The 19109-nt window shown below is 44.6% G+C and overlaps 1 protein-coding gene across 4 annotated transcripts in view; it reads left to right on the top strand.

The window, feature by feature from the left end:
- LOC311113460 (putative helicase with zinc finger domain) overlaps positions 1-19109 on the top strand; it is a 65998-nt gene that overhangs the window by 19856 nt on the left and 27033 nt on the right. For all 4 annotated transcript variants that reach the window (XM_084156680.1, XM_084156681.1, XM_084156679.1 and 1 more), the window contains 10 exons: positions 1232-1568; positions 4071-4201; positions 5590-5769; positions 6855-6956; positions 8048-8226; positions 11186-11304; positions 13155-13300; positions 14045-14192; positions 15341-15524; positions 17026-17254. In XM_084156680.1, the coding sequence (XP_084012806.1) occupies positions 1232-1568; positions 4071-4201; positions 5590-5769; positions 6855-6956; positions 8048-8226; positions 11186-11304; positions 13155-13300; positions 14045-14192; positions 15341-15524; positions 17026-17254 (1755 nt within the window). The remainder of the gene's footprint in view (positions 1-1231; positions 1569-4070; positions 4202-5589; positions 5770-6854; positions 6957-8047; positions 8227-11185; positions 11305-13154; positions 13301-14044; positions 14193-15340; positions 15525-17025; positions 17255-19109) is intronic.

Raw genomic sequence — 19109 nt, 5'->3', positions numbered from 1 at the left:
CGGACAATTCCTTCGACCTCATGGCTGTTTTTTTCTCTGACATCCAATGTCAACTGTGGGACCTTATATAGACAGGTTTGTGCCTTTTGAAATCATGTCCAATCAATTGAATTTAGCACAGGTGGACTCCAATCAAGTTGTAGAAACATCTCAAGGATGATCAATGGAAACCGGATGCACCTGAGCTCAATTTCGAGTCTCAACAAAGGGTCTGAATACTTATGTAAATAAGGTATTTCAGTTTATTTTTAATACATTTTCTAAAATGTCTAAAAACCTGTTTTCGCTTTGTCATTATGGGGTATTGTGTGTAGATTGAGGGGGAAAAAAATATTTAATCTATTTTAGAATAAGGCTGTAACGTAACAAAATGTTAAAAGTCAAGGGGTCTGAATACTTTCCGAATGTACTGTAATTAATAATACACAATAATAGGCTATATAATACAAATATGAATATTGTATCAATAATACTATAATATAGTCTAATGTCCCTGTCAAATACCCTCACAGTCTTGATAAGAGATGTTGAACTCTTGAAATTATTTTGGCTGTCCATGAACAACCCGTGACTACTTCGCCCAACTCCAGTGTCCTCTTTCTCCCCAAACAAATGGTCATTCAACAATCAATCTGCAAAGCTGTCTAATTAAGGTCCCTAGCTTACCTAAGGGATTCCCAAAGCTGACAAACATATGGTCCAAGTCAGTTTTGCCACTCTGCTGAAATAGCAAGTGATGAATTGATAGATTTCCATGCCAAACAAAGATCCTTCTTCCCAACGCAAACAGGTTGCTACCACTAACAGCTGTCTATGTGAATGCCTCCGGGAAAAAAGTTTGCCCTGTAAACCATATGGCAAAGTTAGGCCCTCTGTGGATAACAACAACTACTGTTTGCATTTAAATGAATGTGAAAAGGTCACATTTCTGGAAGTAAAGAGATTCAACCTTATTCCAGTTAAACATGGTGCATATCTTGATGTGACAACTCCAGTCCAGTCCCATTTCATTGCTAGCTATCTTTGCTACTCTCTCCCCTCCCAAGTTCAACATCAAAGTTGCCTCAGCATTGGATAACAATGCTAATGTCCATTTCTGGCTAACTTCGCTTAGGCCCACTCTCCGCATGTCTCCCCTCTCATCAGTCACATTAGTGTTTTCTAGCAGTGCTAAGGCTCCCATTCCTAGCCTCATTTCTGGCTAATGACGCTAACTCTCCTCTCCCACCAGGTTCAACATCAAAGTCAACCTCCAGCTGGTCACCAGCTTCATGCTGACGGGCATCTCGGGTGGCGCCAAGTACGCCCAGAACGGGCAGCTCTTCGCCCGCTTCAAGCTGACGGAGACGCTGTCGGAGGACACGCTGGCGGGCCGCCTAGTCATGACCAAGGTTAACTCAGTCTTGCTGCTGCCCCTGGCCCGCCAGGAGTGGTGCAGCCAGCCCCCGGGGGTCAAGGAGCGGGTCTACGAGGCCTGCATCGAAGAGAAGACCAAGGACTACATCTTCCTGCGGATATGCAAGGACTGCTGCGAGGAGCTGGGGTTGATACCTGATAGGGAACTGCAGGTACGGACCAAATACGCCATTGGATAACACTGTGATTGACCTAGCAACAAGTGGCTACAGAGGAGTTGATTGGTTAGAATAGATCATTTATTTTTCATCTGAGACTTTAAAAATGGCAGCTGCCACAATAGGTGTTTTCCAAAGTCCAGTATGGCGTCAATGCCATTATGTGTAGTTCAATACAACATATAATCACACCACGGGGGAGGTCTATGCTTTTGAGTCACAAGGACATCTTCCTTGACATGGCGTCAGCCTCGAGAAGCTTGTTTATGTCCCATGTCACCACTGTCAGAGGAGGTGGCATAGAAACTATTCTATGAGTCAGGTGAATGGTTTCAACCCCCAAAAGGCCCACCACCCCATCCTTCTTTCAGCCCAGGGCCAATCTCCCATTCCATTGTGTCCTCTACCATTTGAGAGCTGAGAAATCATTAATGAAAGCCTCACCTCCACCTCTCCAACGTCTGATGCTTTAGCGAAAGCAAACTCTCAGGGTGAAAGGTCCCCGTATCGATTACCACTTCACAAAGGTTAGCGCCGTCGACGGTAAGGCTGGCTCTCCAGGGAAAATTGCACTCTGCCAGCGCAGCGAGAGATCTAGATTACTTTGCCCAGTGGCGGCTGAAGGCTGATCTTTCTCGCCGGTGTGAATGATTGGCTGGTGGGGAAAACGAGGCCCGGGCATGTGCAATTATCCAAACAAGCCTGTTGCTGGGAATATAATCTGTCCGTCATGTTTTGGAGAGTGCCGCTTGGTTGCACGTGTCTTTCTATCTCTTGGTCTTTCTGTTATTATCCTTTTGCCTTTTTGAATTTCTCTCTCCCCTCAATGTTTTTATTGTAATTTTTTTCTCTTACATCCCCCTCTCTCTCGCTTCCTTTCTCTCTGTCACTCTCTTGCTCTCTCTCTTGCTCTCTCCTCCCTCTCTTTTTTGGTTTCCTTCTTTATTCCTCTTTCTCCACACTTTACTGCTGGCCTCTGTACCTGTTAGCAGCTCATGTCTGGCTAAGTGATTAGGACAGGGCCCGTGGCGATGGGGGAATTAAAGCTAGCTATCTAGCCACCCGGTGGAAACCCATGCTATTATGAAATTAAACAGAAGTTTGTCAGGGGGAGAATGTGCCCCCTAGCCTCCCTAGTTATCAACGAAGAGCCTTGATTGCCAGTGCCAAGCAGACTGACCCCATATAAGGAACAAATGTAGGGATGGAATCCAGACAATAAAACGGAATTCAACAATATAAAAACCATTTTTGAACTTGTATGTTGCATTGAGCGCAGCTTCCACTATATGTAGCTGTTAGCGATGATGCTAATGAAAAATCTTCTGGTAGATGGAAAGGCTTTCCCAAAAGCCTTCTCAATTAAATGTTAAGTACAAAGTAGCCTATGCTTAACTGGCAGAATGATATCATGATTATTTGCTTATTTGTTTAGCAAATTCTGCCATTACATGTGCGCCTCAAAAACATCTCCAGCCTCTTTCTAGGAGTGCAATAGAATTAAAGGGTAACTACACTAGGGCCACATAAAATCTGCGATGCGGAGAACACGGACGGAATCACAGAATCCAGACATTAAAATGGAATTAAACAATATTCAAAAAACATATTGAACTTAGTAGGGAATCAACTAAATGTATTGAAAGTTAGTTAATTTGCTCAAGTTTATCATCAGACATGAACAGAATGCATCAGTGAATCGTATTTCCTGCAACTTTCTGAAGAGGCAATGAGAATTCCACGACTGTGTGTGCGGTGTGTCTACCGCTATATGTAGCTGTTAGCGATGATGATATAAAAAGGATTCTGGTAGATGGAAAGGCTTTCCCAAGAACCTTCTCAGTTAAATGTTAGTTATACAAAGTAGCCTATGCCTACCTGACAGAATATCATGGTTATTTGCACCAATCCAGTGGTTATTTGTTTTGGAAACTCTACCATCACATGTGCACTACAAAAACATTTCTAAACAACAGCCTTTTCCAAGGTGCACACTGGAATTAAAGGGTGACTACAGCCCAAAAATCTAAATTTCGCAATTTTTTCCCAGACCTCAAGTGGTATCTTGATGTGATTTAAGTATTGTTGTGGACTTCAAAGATCCAATTTAGTTGTTTTTATATATAAAAAAGTGATTTTGAGAGCGAAAACCTGGAGAAAAAAACTGAAACAGGATTTTATAGGGCCCTATAAATGGTTGCTCCGTCCATGAAAAGGAGTGAGGGAGACCGACACTTTGAATTCGTAACAACCATCTTAGCATTGCATTTATTGATGATAGGCCATTGAGTAATATGTGAGAGTGCTTTTGTTCAGAGCCACTTGTATCCATCCTCTAAACTGGATCTTTATTTAGTCACTCAAAACACTTGGTTTGAGTGACATAAATGAGTGACCACAACACTGACTGCTCCTGACCGTCTGACGACTGACCGAGACCACCTCTGTCTTCTGATCGTCCATGAGTGACCACTCCTGTGTTCCCCTCTGACCCAGGTGGAGTTGCAGTTCCAGTTGAACCGCCTGCCCCTGTGTGAGATGCACTATGCTCTGGACCGCATCAAAGACAATGGCATCCTGTTCCCAGACGCCAGCCTTACTCCCACCATCCCCTGGAGCCCCAACAGGTACACACACACACACACACACACACCATTCCTGTAGCCCCAACAGGTACCAACAGTCCCCTTACTCACCCCCATCGATCCATGTGAGGTTTTGACATGAATTTTGGCAGAGGACATTTTTCAATAAAGATTATGCAATAACCTACGTGTGTGTGTGTGTAAAATGTTATTCTAGCTTGCATACTCCTTTAGGTTAAATACAGAAGTCTCCCTAAAACATGCATGATAAATTAGCTTCGCTAATACGTTCACACCGGAATGAAGTTGAGAAAGGTGACCGAGACTAGCTGCCCTCGCTGACTAGGCGGCCATTTTGAAAAGCTGTCAGTTCTACCGGCTTTAGATATCTCGTCTAAAGTCAGAGATTAATCTTTATTGACAAGAACCCAAGAGTCAACTGTCAAGACTAATCCTTTGCTTCCAAATAATTAATTTATCTGGTTTCCTGAATATGATTGACACTGTATAGGCTTTGATTAAAGTTTTAATGCGCTGTAACTTTTGACGATGTTTATTAGGAAAATCACCTCCTAAACTAGCTCCATATGGCAATAACCAGCTTTGGATAAAGTTCGTAAATACTATGGGTCCATGTGTGCTTCACATCATTAAGATAATTGTATGAGAATAAGTGGTATTAAAAATGGGTTTTAAATAATATGGAAAGTGTTGCCTGTTAGAATACGTAGGTTATCTTGCTTGTCACTAGTTATGTAGGCCGAACAAAGCCCCTGCCTTGCCTGACTGCATGGGGACTATTGACTGCCATGTTGATTGGTCGTGAATAAACTATTTGGCCAGCGCCAATGCACTTGTCTCCTGTGTCTGGGTTTCTCAGACCAGCTGTGCACCCTGTGTCTGTTTGTTTCATCACCCATACACAATGCTTTTGATCAGCCTCACCAGCCAGCCATACCAAGACCTTGAGAGTCCTCACCCCTTTTCAGACCTCATTACTCTGTGGGTGGGCCTCCCAGCTCAGTTTAAACCCTGACCTGGCTCTCCATTCATCCCCACTGACCTCTGAACCCATCCTTCTGCCCTACCTATTCACAGCCCCATCACGGTGCTTACAGCTGCCTTTAGCATGGCTCGGCCTGTATACGATCGACTGGGCGTCTGTTCAGCTCCATTGGGCCAGTGCTTTCTAATGAGGACCGGGATACTGGGAGACTGGCCCACGGTTTATCACACTTAAGAGGGTGTGCAAGTGGGCTTTGGTGGGCTTTGGTGGGGTTTGGTGTGTGAATATGGCTGTGTGTGTGTGGATCTATGTTCCCTCCTTGTTAGGGACCCCATGAGCGATGCTGCTTGTGAGCCAGCCAGCAAACTAATCGACTTAGTTTCAATGTGAATCTCATCCCCTCTCTCTCTCTCCCACCCTGCAGGCAGTGGGACGAGCAGCTGGACCCGCGTCTAAACGCCAAGCAGAAGGAGGCCATCCTGGCCATCACCACGCCTCTCACCATCCCCCTGCCCCCTGTGCTCATCATCGGGCCCTACGGCACGGGCAAGACCTTCACCCTGGCACAGGCCGTCAAGCACATCCTCAGGCAGGACGACAGCAGGTGAGGCGGGCACCACACGCCAACACCGCTACGGCCAGACGGGTCGCTCTAAAAGGGCAAAGGGCGAAAGGGCAAGGTTACTGCTGCTGCTGGGGCAACCGGCAGCCTTGGAGTTGGCATTTAGTTAAGAAAACACTCCGGGTGACATTGTCAAGTTGGGTGTATCTTCCAATCAGAATGTGTCACTGAAGGCAGTTGGGGGATGTGTGTGGGTTATGCAAATGTCTGTCGATTGGGATTGAGACAGCGATTGTTTGGTTGATTGTGTTTGGATGATTGAATGACAAATCGAAGACCATGTTGCTCCGCAATCTCCATTCAAGTGAACCATGTTGTGTTCAACTGAATTGTCGTTACAACGGCCTGTGAAGTCTGTTCCAACAGAATGCCTTGTTGTAATAGAATGCAAAATGCCCAGAAGGTTCCCGCTCTTCTACTTTTTACTCATTCTCTTGTTAGTACGGCGAGACGCTGACAGGAAATGATATTGGCTGGTGTAAAAATAGGAAATGACAATGTTTCCTGCGTTTTTATAAAAAAATTATACAATACATTGTGGCATTTGGCCTTGAACATAAGATGTTTTTTTATTTTATAAAGCCTTCATACATAATAAAAAAATATGTTCTGAAAAAATGTGTAGGAATGCAATATTCATCTGAAACTTTCCAACTGAATATGTTAAATATTATATGGTGGGAATGAATTATGGATGTTTTAAAAGCAGATACAAGGAGGTTGATTGACCCCTATATACAGTTGTTCATCATGTTAACATTCTGAGAAATAGGAACATGCAGTCCACGGTCAAGTGCACAACGTTCCTGCAACGCTGTTTTAAGGGATGTGTTAACATGTTCACTTCAAAATGAATGTCCTAGAATTGTCAGTATTGCCTCAAAGTAGAAACAGTAGGTGTTATGTCACTTCTAGTCAATGATTCTCTGACATACCTACTTGTCTTTATTATTAGGGCCTGCCGTTTTTCCTTGGTCAGATCACGTGGTCAACAGAATCTCCTGGCCATATTTATTTGGTGAAGATCTCTTAAGTCCTGACACATTTGTCCCCTTTTTTTTCTGCAGGGTCCTCATTTGCACCCATTCCAACAGTGCGGCTGACCTGTACATAAAGGACTACCTTCATCCATATGTAGAAGCTGGCAACACGCATGCAAGACCTCTCAGGTAAGGGTCTACAAACACTCTACAAGGGCAGCACCTCTTCAGAACACTGAGACCCTCATAAGAAACAATACAATGCAATACTTGCTTTATTCCAAGATATTTATCATTTTTTGCTGTACCAGTACCCAACCTTGAGAGTTCATTGCTTACACATCTTTAAAGGAACATGTCTGCCGCCTGAAATCAATCCCCACCTCTTGTGAACAGTGTGCTTTCGGCCATTCAGTTCTCACTGCTGCCTGAGACATCAACAAACCCAAATCCACTCATAGTTGCATGGAATCGCAGTCAAAACCAATGATCAGCTTGATCCATCCACATCATTGAGGTTAGAGGTGCAGTGGAACGGAACAGCGGTTGCCTTATGGCAGTGAGCTTGGCAGACCTCAATCTTTCTGAGGAGATGTGTCCTGGCCCCACAACACAGCAGCTGTGACATAAAGACTCCTATATTCCTCCCTTTCTCCCCTACACTCAATCTCCTTCCCTCGACTAGTGCTTCAGTGACTTCTAATCACAGTAACTGTAATCCAGCCCCCCAACAAAATAAAAATGTATCCCTGACTTCTAGCCAGACTCCATGTGGCATTGAAGGCCCTGCAGGGGGAACAAATGACTTGTTACGCTTGACTGATGGCCTGATACCAAGGGCTGTGTTGGGAATCCCACTGTAATCGCCATGTAATTGGGCGATCAGCCAATTTCTCCCGGGGCTTTGTGTGCTTAGCCAAGTGAGAAGGCCATAAGTGTACATGCTGAAGGCGATACACAGACAGTTCTTTAGGTCAGCTAAATCCTGTCGAGGCACAAAATCCCATAAGGAATGAGACGATACAACCAATGGAGTGATATGAAAATGTCAGGACAGTTGCAAAATGCTAAAAGTATAAAAAGTTGAGATGTTGCTGATTTGTGTCTCTACTTGTCAATTGCAAGTAGAGTAATAGAAATGTAAAATAAATAAATAATCCCATCGTATTAAAACCAGTAAATGGATACTTCTCAACGTTAATATGTATCGGTTGCTATTGATTTGTCAGCCCAGTTTGTCTGGAATTAACCATCCCACTGTGTCCTCTCTCTATCCCCAGGGTATACTTCAGGAACCGCTGGGTGAAGACTGTCCACCCGTTGGTGCAGCAGTACTGTTTGATCTCTAACACACAGTACACTTTCCAGATGCCCGAGAGGGAGGACATCCTCAGGCACCGCGTGGTGGTGGTCACCCTCAGCACCTCCCAGTACCTCTGCCAGCTGGACCTGGAGCCAGGTGAGTGGCTAACCGCTGACATAGCATATCTACTCAATGTAGCATACACAGCTTACGTAGAATACACAGGTGCTTGGTTTGCTAACTGCTTAACGTAGCAAATATGGCTAATGTAGCAGCATATACTGTACTGGTGCTTGGATTGCTAACTGCTAACATAATAGGAATACACAGGTAACGTAGCATACACAGATAACATGGCATACGCAGATAACATAGCATACACCGCTAACGTAGCACATAGATAAGGTAGCATACATAGCTAACATAGAATACACTGGTGCTACAATGACTTGATACATTGAGCTGTATAGCCACATTAATCAACATGGAATACACAGCTAACGTAGCACATAGCTAATGTAGCATACACAGCAAACGTAGCATACACTGGTGCTATAACTATTTGATACAAGGAGCTGTATAGCTAGGAACATACTGTAAAAGCCTTTAAATGAACCTAAGTGAGCGGTGCAACTGCAAACTGCTTGTTAAGACGGCTTAGGCTACATGCAAATGTTATGCATTTAACAAGCAGTTTTGTTTTAACAAGCTCATAAAGTCAACAGAATGACAACAGGGCCTTTAAACGATCCCAACACCCACCTACCGAGATGTAGCTACATCACACATCTCAAACCCGCCCCAAACCCGTCTTTTGATCAGCCGCCACGCCTTCCCCGTAACGCCAGGAGACTGCATGGCAAAGAGAGGATGGTGAAAACAAAAACCAATTTGTCAGCAACAAGCTAATAACCGTCTCTAATGTGTCAGCGGGGGGCTTTGTCTGTTGCTTAGGAACACCATCTGCCTGTTTCGAATGCACTTTACATTATTAGGCCCCCCCTTGCGTTTCATCTATCTCCCACGCTCGCCGTTGATGAAAACCGCCGACAAATGAGGCAATTGGGAGCCCCACACACCTTTTGTAGTGATAACAAATCACTAATGCTGTACACACGTCGAACAGGTTGCTTTGACTCTTATCTTTTTTTGTTTTGGCTTTTTCCATCTCCTCTTCTCTATGGGCCAGGCTTTTGGCAGCCTGTGGTTTGTCTGTGTATGTGTGAGATGACCGAGAGAATTACATTTGTCTCCTAGAACTACATTTGACTCCTAAATAGTCTACCTCCTAACACCACCGCACCCCCCCAGTGCTCTCTTTCCTCCCCCAGTTCAGGCCAAATTCCACGGCCATCGTTAGACATATGATGGATAGCGGGTATGGAAATGCAATTTGCCCCCTGGTTTTTGGACGGCCCCGAATGGCATTTACAGCCCGTCCTCCCCATTCATGTCCGCCTGGCCCCGCTCATAAACAGAACAGAACCTGCCTTACTTCCCTCTTTTACGGCAAGCCTCGAGGTACACTACAGACCCATATGTAATTATCCATGTACATCATTGTACATCATTCCTGTGCGTTATGCGCTGCATTACATATTTATGAGGGTGGAGCAGCAGGGAGCGGTAGTGCTAGCTTCACCTTTGGCTGGGGTTAGATAACTGGGGTTACAGGTCACCTATAGTGCATGTTGTTAATAATGACTCGTATGACAATGGGAGGTGAAGTTATGGTACTTTGGTGTCTTTGTAGTCTCTTAACTGACATACAGGGTGCTATATGCAAATAACCCTACTACAATAGATGGTAAAATGTGCTTTATATTTTGTCTCTTGCTCAAGTGCAACTGCAGTTCCAACGCTCAACATGAATACAAACTTTGTCGTGCATTTTGCAAAAGATTTTGTAAAGATAAATATTGTAATATGACCTTGGACTATACAGAACATGAATGCATTCCACTCCTGTCAGTTTTTTTTATTCTGAAGTATGCTAGTACCAAAAGTTCAAGAAAAATCCACGAAAACCCTCCAACGGCCTCGATTGATCAGTTTCTCCACCATCATACTGTATGTCTCCACTTGTCGTGTGGAAATGGTGAGGCGTTTGGACCCGGCTGTATGGTGGATGTTTCTTCCACCTCTCCCTGCCTGCTCTGCTCCGACAGTCCTCTACTATGCCGTTTCATCCTCATGTGCCGAGCAGCGCTTGAGCCTTTTTAAATCAGGGTTACCGCTCGATCCCTTTCAAACGTCTGCAATACCAGCTTTAGTGTGTATAGGGGCTGCTGTCTGAAGTTGAGGGAGAGAAAGAGATGGGGCAGAAGACAAGCCCGCATTTTCTATTTTATTTCTGTGTTTTGGTTTGTTTTTGCTGTCGACTCAATCACAAAACCAGACGGACAAGAAACGAAAAAACTAACTGTCTGTACATAACCTTCTCCTCATGGGCTGAGCAGTGTTTGAGTATTTTAAATCAGGGATACCACCGCTCAAACCCTTTCAAACGTCAGCAAAACCAGCATTGGTTTGTAGGGGCTACTGTTGAAGATGGATAGAGGGGGCAGAAGATAAACCTTTTTGCTCCAATGTGTTTTTTTGTTTAGTTGATACAATCACAAAACCAGACAGGCAAGACACAACATAAGAGCTGGAACAATAAGCGAATCGAAAGTAAAGCCTACAAGTTTACAGAACGAAGAGTAAATGAGAGCGTTCGTCATAGTTTATTTGGGGTTAGAGAGTTCGTTTGTCAATTTTAATATTTAAAGTACAATGCGCTAGTAACGACTAAGACCAACACATCGGAACGTTGGACCCCGATCCAAGAGGACCAAACTGCAAAACTATACATAGCAGACCTATACCACACAATATCAAATCAATCATTATCCAATGAGGTTGTGATGTTACAAGTGTCATTGGGTATTACTAATAGCATCCACCATAAGCACCACAGACCAATGCATTGCTGATGTCTTGACCTTGCTAGCCTGCAATGACCCGTGCACCATTTGTTTCAAGGAGCCTAATGAATCCTCACCTCATGGTAATGAATGGGTCCTCTAACGGTGCTGTGACTGAAATGGTTTGTTGTGTTCTTGTGTGTCCGCAGGGATCTTCTCTCATATCCTATTGGACGAGGCAGCCCAGGCCATGGAGTGTGAGACCATCATGCCTTTCGCGCTTGCCAGCAAAAGCACCCGCATCGTGCTGGCTGGGGACCACATGCAGGTAAAACTGCGGTTTAGGATGAGGTTTATGATGATGTCATTGGTTTGAACAAACTCTGACCTTTTGAAACGAACTCACTGTAACTCAATTTTTAGGGCCTTGAGTTTTTCTTGGTCAGGTCATGTAGTGGAAAAACTTGCGGCCTTACTCATATTCTCTCATGCAAATGACCTCCGAGTTCTGTAGTCCTTTGCCAAGCTAGCAAATAAAAACCAGTGTATCCCCCAAGTCCTTTACATTTCCGTGTGTTTTGGACTCCGTCGTTAGCCTGTGGCTAACTTCACATTGGCCGTGAGTGAAACAGACTGAGGAAAGAAAGAACTTGGCAGAGAGAGCATGTTTACCTTTCATAGTCCAGTCAGACGAGGCAAACTAAAGTAAACTCCCCCTGTCAGTCAAGCTTTGTGGAACACTACTCTTATTTCAGTTTCTTTTTGTGTTCTGGACATTGTGTTTAATGAGTGCGACAGGAAAGGATTAAGAGTGGGCAGTAGACAAATATACCTGGCGGGAGTTTAACCATGCGATAACGGTTTTAATTCTTTCTCTACTCCTTCTTGCGACCTTTCTCAGAAGGAACAACGCCTCGACAAATGCTCAATTCTCCTCTCCTGCCTCTCCTCTGTCGCTTTCTTTCTCTCTTGCGCTCTCTCTCTGTCTCGCTCTCTTTCTGTCTACCCCTCTCTCTCTCGCTCTCTCTCTCTCTGTCTCGCTCTCTTTCTGTCTACCCCTCTCTCTCTCGCTCTCTCTCTCTCTCTCTGTCTCGCTCTCTTTCTGTCTACCCCTCTCTCTCTCGCTCCCTCTCCCTCTACAGCTTAATCTGTTGCACTTTGTCTGTACGCTGCGTGTCTGTTGCCAAGGAGGATTTTCCCCCCCCTCTCTTACTCTCTTCTGTCTGTTATCACTGTTCATTATGGGATGTTGTTTTGTCTCTCGGCTGAACGAAGTAGGCTGAGAATAGTGAATGAAGGTCCTCGGCTCCTATTGACTTCAGGTCTTCTATTCACTGTGTGTGCCTCTTTAAAAGCCTGGCTGAACTTTTCCCCTGAGAGACTGGGAGGTTCAACCTGGAGCTAAATTACCACAAACACAAAACAATCTAGTTCAGCCTGTGTCAGATTAGAGGTAATTGCTATTGGAGGGGGTTGTGTGTATTTTAGCGCATCTTAATCAAAGGTGCTGTTGAGGATGTTTTTCGGAGCACCTCAACGTGTTCTGCTAACTTTAACTATTTTATTATTTCTTATTGTTGCATTGTCGAAGGAACCTGCAAGTAAGCATTTAGTTGGACAGTGTATATATACCATGTGTATCCTGTACATACGACTAATAAAACTTGAAATTTGACAAATCACGCTAATGGCACAACATCTCTGCAGAAATGTAGCGACTGATGATAAGATACTGGCATCTTTGGTTTTAGAGACACAGGTACATTTTCTATTTTATTTAGATTCGGTTGGACGGGAACTCATTGATTTGGAGCATTGTTAGGTACACAGACTACATGACATGAGCTGTCGAAGAAGTTGTCTTTTGAGTACGGCAAGACGGTCTGTTCCATTAGCCAAATGGACATTATTTGAAACCAAAAGTAGATGTAGAATGAATTTTGATCAAACCAAATATTGCCACTAAACATTTACAGTTCCAGTTTTATTGACTACAAATGCAGAACATACAAAACTCCAGTCAGGTTATATCGTCACCTGCACATCCCTGTTGAATTGAAAAGAAACAAACAAAAAATAAATTGAGGATGTTACTCAAGATGCATTTTATTCAATGTTTTAGGGTTGCCCTTACTTCTCTACCTCCATCTCTCTCTTTTCCCCGTTCCCTCCCTCCAGCTCAGTCCGTTTGTGTACAGCGAGTTTTCTCGAGAGCGGAACCTGCATGTGTCGCTGTTGGACCGGCTGTACGAGCACTACCCAGCCGAGTTCCCCTGCCGCATCCTGCTCTGTGAAAACTACCGCTCCCACGAAGCTATCATCAGGTAGGTGTGAACTCTATCACGCCGCCAAGAGGGGGTGGGAGGGGAAGGATGGGGAGGAGGTGGTGAGTGCAGTCAGCGCATCATGAATAAAAAATAGTGGGGGGGGGGGGGGGGGGGAATTGATCGTTACATATCGCAATATTTTTGATGATATTATATCGATACTTTGACTCCAAGTATTGATTTGTTAAATAAATCGAATTTGACCCCGACTCTGCAACATCGTTTACAAATGGGAGGTTTTATGCAAGCAGAAGACTTGACAGAGTTGACAGTCCCTCTTGGCTATTGACATACATAAAAGCCCAATGTACACTCTGAGTCCCATGACCACAGTGTTAAACAATGCTCAGATGGGGATGCTGAAAGTTTTAAGTGGTGGTTTATGAAAGAAGCTTACGCAATGGGTTTGAAGTGGTTACTCCACTTTAAAGTGGTTTTGGTATTTTATATAGTTGTGATGTTCAAATGCTTTTCATTCATACACATTTACATTTGGAGAACATTGTGAATGCAGATTTTTTTACAAGAATCTCGAAAGTCACTAGGAACGGCGAGGACCGTATGGAATGGAAAACTATCCAGACAGATGGCACAATTGTCGAAGAATAGCCGCAATGCACGCAACCGTATCCGTATACACTGCACGCCCATGCAACCATTCCTTTCTCAACTGACGCCTGTTGCAACTGTGACATTTGTGAAGACCACTGATGTTAAGTCTCCCACCCTCCCTACCTTCAGCTACACGTCAGAGCTGTTCTACGACGGGAAACTGATGGCCAGCGGGAAGCAGCCGTCTCACAAGGACTTCTACCCGCTGACCTTCTTCACGGCTCGTGGCGAGGACGTCCAGGAGAAAAACAGCACGGCCTACTACAACAACGCCGAGGTATAAACCATTTAGTTCCCTGTACACCACTGACTTAGGACTGTATTGATAGAATGAATTGAATGTTGATTGAATTGAATTAGTGCGTTCATGGTGAATTGAGTGTTGATTGAATTAGTGCGTTCATGGTGAATTTAAATGGTGAATCATTCAAGGGAATTGAGTTGAAATGCACACACAGACAAAACACACCCCATGCAGTCAACATTACTGTAATGTATTACTTGTGCCTCATATTATTTACTGAGCTTCACAACCAGACATGTATTTGGAAAATACCCGGCACTAAATGCTAATTCCTTGTGAAAGCCCAGCATTTAAACCAGGCACTCCAGGGACTGAGTTTGACAGTCAGAGGTGCCTCTCCTAGATCTGAGGGGAAACTCGCCAAGTTGACCCCTGAACCCAGCTGACAGAAGCTTGACAGAAGCTGCCCAATTAAATTGGATCTGCTCCCATCACAGCGCTGCGCCAACCTGTCATAGACGCCACAGGAATTACCCTACCTCCCTTTGATGATACCGCACCTGTGTCAAATGGCTCGGGACATTAGCATAATCTCATAGGTTTAGGTTGCCTTAATTAAGTGTGTGTGTCCTGTTGTATGTCTGCTGATGTGATGTCTGCGCTGGATTCTCCTAGTTTTTTTCCATCCTTGGCTGAAAAGGCCCCTTGAGCAGCAGTCATTTCCGCCGTCTCTTTAGTTCTGCTTACTCTTTGGGGGTTTTAGGCCCTGGTTAAGTACTTTGACGACTAATAAAACAAGTTGATTTAAAATGTACTGATGTCCCCTGCGTTGAGCTTGTAATGTTTCAATTGACACCTATGGAGGATGAAAAGGTTTTTGTTTGGAGGCAACACATTTCAACAACCTTCCAGGACAAATGTTTCTATCCAGCTCAAAGGACCATGAAAAAGCGTGCCACCTTGTAGTCAGTGGGGAGTAGGGTGAAATTGCCCCTAGCCACTGATCTTGGGTCAGTTTTGCATTTCCCCCACTTATGGTTAAGGCTAGTATTGGGGAGGGGAAGCTGATCCTAGATCTGTACCTAGGGGAAACGTCACCCCAGAGAGATGCCAGTTTTTGGACATGATCTATGAGAAACACTGGCACTTGTAACCAGTCTCTCCTTCCTGTGTTACTCGAGGTGTTTGAGATCGTGGAGCGGGTGGAGGAGATGCGTAAGAAGTGGCCGGTGGCGTGGGGCAAGCTGGACGAGGGCAGCATCGGCGTGGTATCGCCCTACGCCGACCAGGTATTCCGCATTCGCGCCGAGCTCCGAAAGAAGAGGATGCACGAGGTCAGCGTGGAGAGGGTGCTCAACGTCCAAGGTGAGAATAATACTTTTTGAATACTTTATTGAGCCATTACCTTACAATGGATCAATAAATATACAATGTTTATTTTATTTAACTTATGACACTACATTCCACTGTAACCCATGTCTCAGACGGACATTTGGCACATATTTGCTATCAAATAGAATAACAATTTCAATACCGCAATCACAATGGAATAGTGAAGATCAAATCATACTAATCATACACTGATTAAGCATTTACGGGACTTTTACTGTGGAACTTTCCCATTCTCCAATTTAAATTCTGTTCTGACATTCTAAGACTGCAGCGATTGAAAGTGTGACTCTTCCCATTTTTACCCGACAACTCTGAGATTCTCAGTCTCTCAGTGATAGTGTGTGAGATGTGGGCCTGGGGAGTTGGCAGCAGCACTTCACATCCACTCTCCTAACATAGTCTGTCTCTCATCACCCAGCTAGCAGCTCCTCTCGTCTCCGGGACGAGGCTAACGCTCCCACTGGCAACACACTCTCACACAGCCATACGCTGCTGCTTCCAGCTCATTAACTCTCTCATTAAGGAGAAGATGCAGTGATCAGGACGGATCTCACAACACACAGCTGTCTCTGTGTTTCTCAATGTGGTGTTGGTGTACAGTACACACACAGGACCTGGAGTTTGAGAGGGTGTGAATAGTGTTTTGTTTTTCTGTATTGCCAAACGCATATGCTTTATCGTGAATCATTTCTGCAGTAATTGGATCGTATTTTGGGTCATGAATGATGTCAGTGCTGGGTCGAGGTACTTGGATCATATAATTATTATAATGTAATGAATTAATAATGATGTTTCTATGAGATTAATATCTAGTGACCTAATGAAAAAGCGTTGTATGAATGCAATTCATTACTAATATGTCAAAGGCTCCAGCCACCCAAGTCATAGACTGTTCTCTCTGCTGCCGCACGGTAAGCGGTAACGGAGCGCCAAGTCTAGGTCCAAGAGGCTTCTTAACAGCTTCTACCCCCAAGCCATAAGACTCCTGAACATCTAATCAAATGGCCTCCTAGACTATCTGCACTGTCCCTCACCCCCTCATTTACGCTGCTTCTACTCTCTGTTTATTATCTATGCGTAGTCACTTTAATAACTCTACCTACATGTACATATTACCTCGACTAACCGGTGCCCCCGCACATTGACTCGGTACCGGTACCCCCTGTATATAGCCTCGCTATTGTTATTTTTACTGCTGCTCTTTAATGATTTGTTACTTTTATTTAGTATTATTTTATATTGTATTTTTGTGTGGGATTTTTTTTGTTTGTTGGTATTCTTTCTTAAAACTGCATTGTTGGTTAAGGGCTTGTAAGTAAGCATTTCACTGTAAGGTCTACACCTGTTGTATTCGCCGCATCTGACAAATACAATTTGATTTGATAATAACCTTTGCCATACTACACACTAGCTTCTCATTGGCTGAAAACGAAAGGCTAAACTGACCTTGTATGTACCTCTCAAACCTCTTCAGGGAAGCAGTTCCGGGTGCTCTTCCTGAGCACTGTACGCACGCGGCACACGTGCAAGCACAAACAGACGGCCATCAAGCGCAAGGAGCAGATGGTGGAGGACTCGACGGAGGACCTGGACTACGGCTTCCTGTCCAACTACAAGCTGCTCAACACGGCCATCACTCGCGCCCAGTCCCTGGTGGCCGTGGTGGGAGACCCCATAGCGCTCTGCTCGGTGGGCCGCTGCAGGTACGAAAAAACCAACCAGGAAGTGTTGTCATGGGTTAGGGCCCTGTTAGAATACTGAAATGAATCCTTCCCTGCTCCCTTCCTTGAAGAAATCCCTGATCTGACATGGCTGGATTGGTGAAAGCTATACGGTAGAACTGTTGCTTACACCTATCAATTTGTGTTAGAGCAGTGATTACTCCAAGGGATGGTGGAGGGATGGGTGTGTTTTTATAGTATTCAAACAGGGCCTGGAGTTTCCCCTGGTCACGTCCTAGTCATCGAAGTATTGCACTTGACTGGGTTTGAAATCTTGCTGTTTTCACGTTCCATTACATGTTCTGAAGGCTCACTGTAAATATGTTACGTGTTGCAGTGTGTGTGTGTGTGAGGGTGGGGAAGGGGCACAGTCAGTGTGCCAGCTGTGCAGGAAGAAGTAGCACAGTGGGGGTATGTCTCCCTGCCAGGCAGGCCCGCTCTACCCCTACCACACACACACATTCACACACCCTCCCCAAGCTCTCTCCAATGCACGCCCGCGGAGTGTCAGTTTAGGATTACATCATAGCGCCAGGCCTTGACAGAGCCATTGACATGAGCAATGTGCTCTGTTTCTGGGGTGTGTTTGTTTTGATAATGTTCTCATATTGTAGGAGGGGTGGGGCAAGGGTGCATTACTCTCAGAAACCATATTTTAGAAAATTCATTTTTCTCCAATGGAACTGAAATATGAGGGGGGGGGTATTGAATTTGGTGCAGCTATTTGTAATCTAAGGACTTCTCATTTCTTCCCTGAATGGAATTATGCCAAAACACTTTGCCTAGTTCTGTGTTGATTACGTCCAAATATTTTCCCCATACTCAAAACATCTTTAGGGCTGGGGCACAGATTCTGCTACCCCATTCCCCACTGCAAACACACAAACGCACACAAACAACACTCCCACGGCGCTCGCCGAGCCCCATCTGCAGTCCCTCTCTCTCGTCGCCATGGCAACCGTTGAGTGTCAGCCAATCGCGGCATCCGGCTGCGGCAGTTGTTTCGAAAATGTCTCTCCCAGTTAAATCAATGGAGCTAACGAGGAAGATGCTCTGTTTAGATGGACTGTCTTAATGCCTGGAGAGGGGGGAAACCCCCAACATCAAACTGTCACCTTTAAGAAGAACAGACAAGTGGGCTGGTCGTGACACCATAGAGTAGGCTGCACAGTACATACGCGCATGACTTACAGACACACTCACTCGTACACATTCACACTCAAACACGCACATGGAGGTTGGGAAGGAGGAGTATGAAAGAGAGAGGGAGAGATGATTGGGATGTTGACTCATTTTCGATATGTCACACCCCCCCCATGTTGGTAAGAACACGACATTATTATACACAATACACGAAAAGCAAAACACAATCATAAAAAAACAGACATTCTTCAGTAAAAAGGCACCCTAACAACAGCCTGAAATACCCCAGAGGCACCAATTCCTCAAATTTTAAAGCGTATTGTAGATCATTCCACATGTAAGGTGCAAGGAAATGAAAGGCTGATTTACCTAAAAGAGTCTCCAGAGTTAACCAACCCTGTGAACGGTTTTGATAACTTGTCATTTTAAATCTCAACAGTGAAGTTAGGTAAGTCGGAAGTTTGTTGAGCAGGGCTTTGTAAAAAAAAAAAGAGCGTAATGATGTGATCGACGTGACTTCAGAATCTGAAGGTGTGTGTGTGTGCACTGTGCCTTTCTTGAAATAAAGATGACTATTAAGTCAGCATGTGAGCGAATGTGCAACCGAGTGTTTGAGAGTCAAGATAAAGTGTATGTTATGAGAACACGTCCATATATGTCCATGCCACTCACATCACCCCCTCTCCTCCCCTCT

Source organism: Coregonus lavaretus (assembly GCF_964263955.1).
Source record: "Coregonus lavaretus genome assembly, chromosome: 40".
NCBI lineage: Eukaryota > Metazoa > Chordata > Actinopteri > Salmoniformes > Salmonidae > Coregonus > Coregonus lavaretus.
Note: the sequence above shows the minus strand (reverse complement) of the source record. Positions and strands in the feature narration are given on the sequence as shown.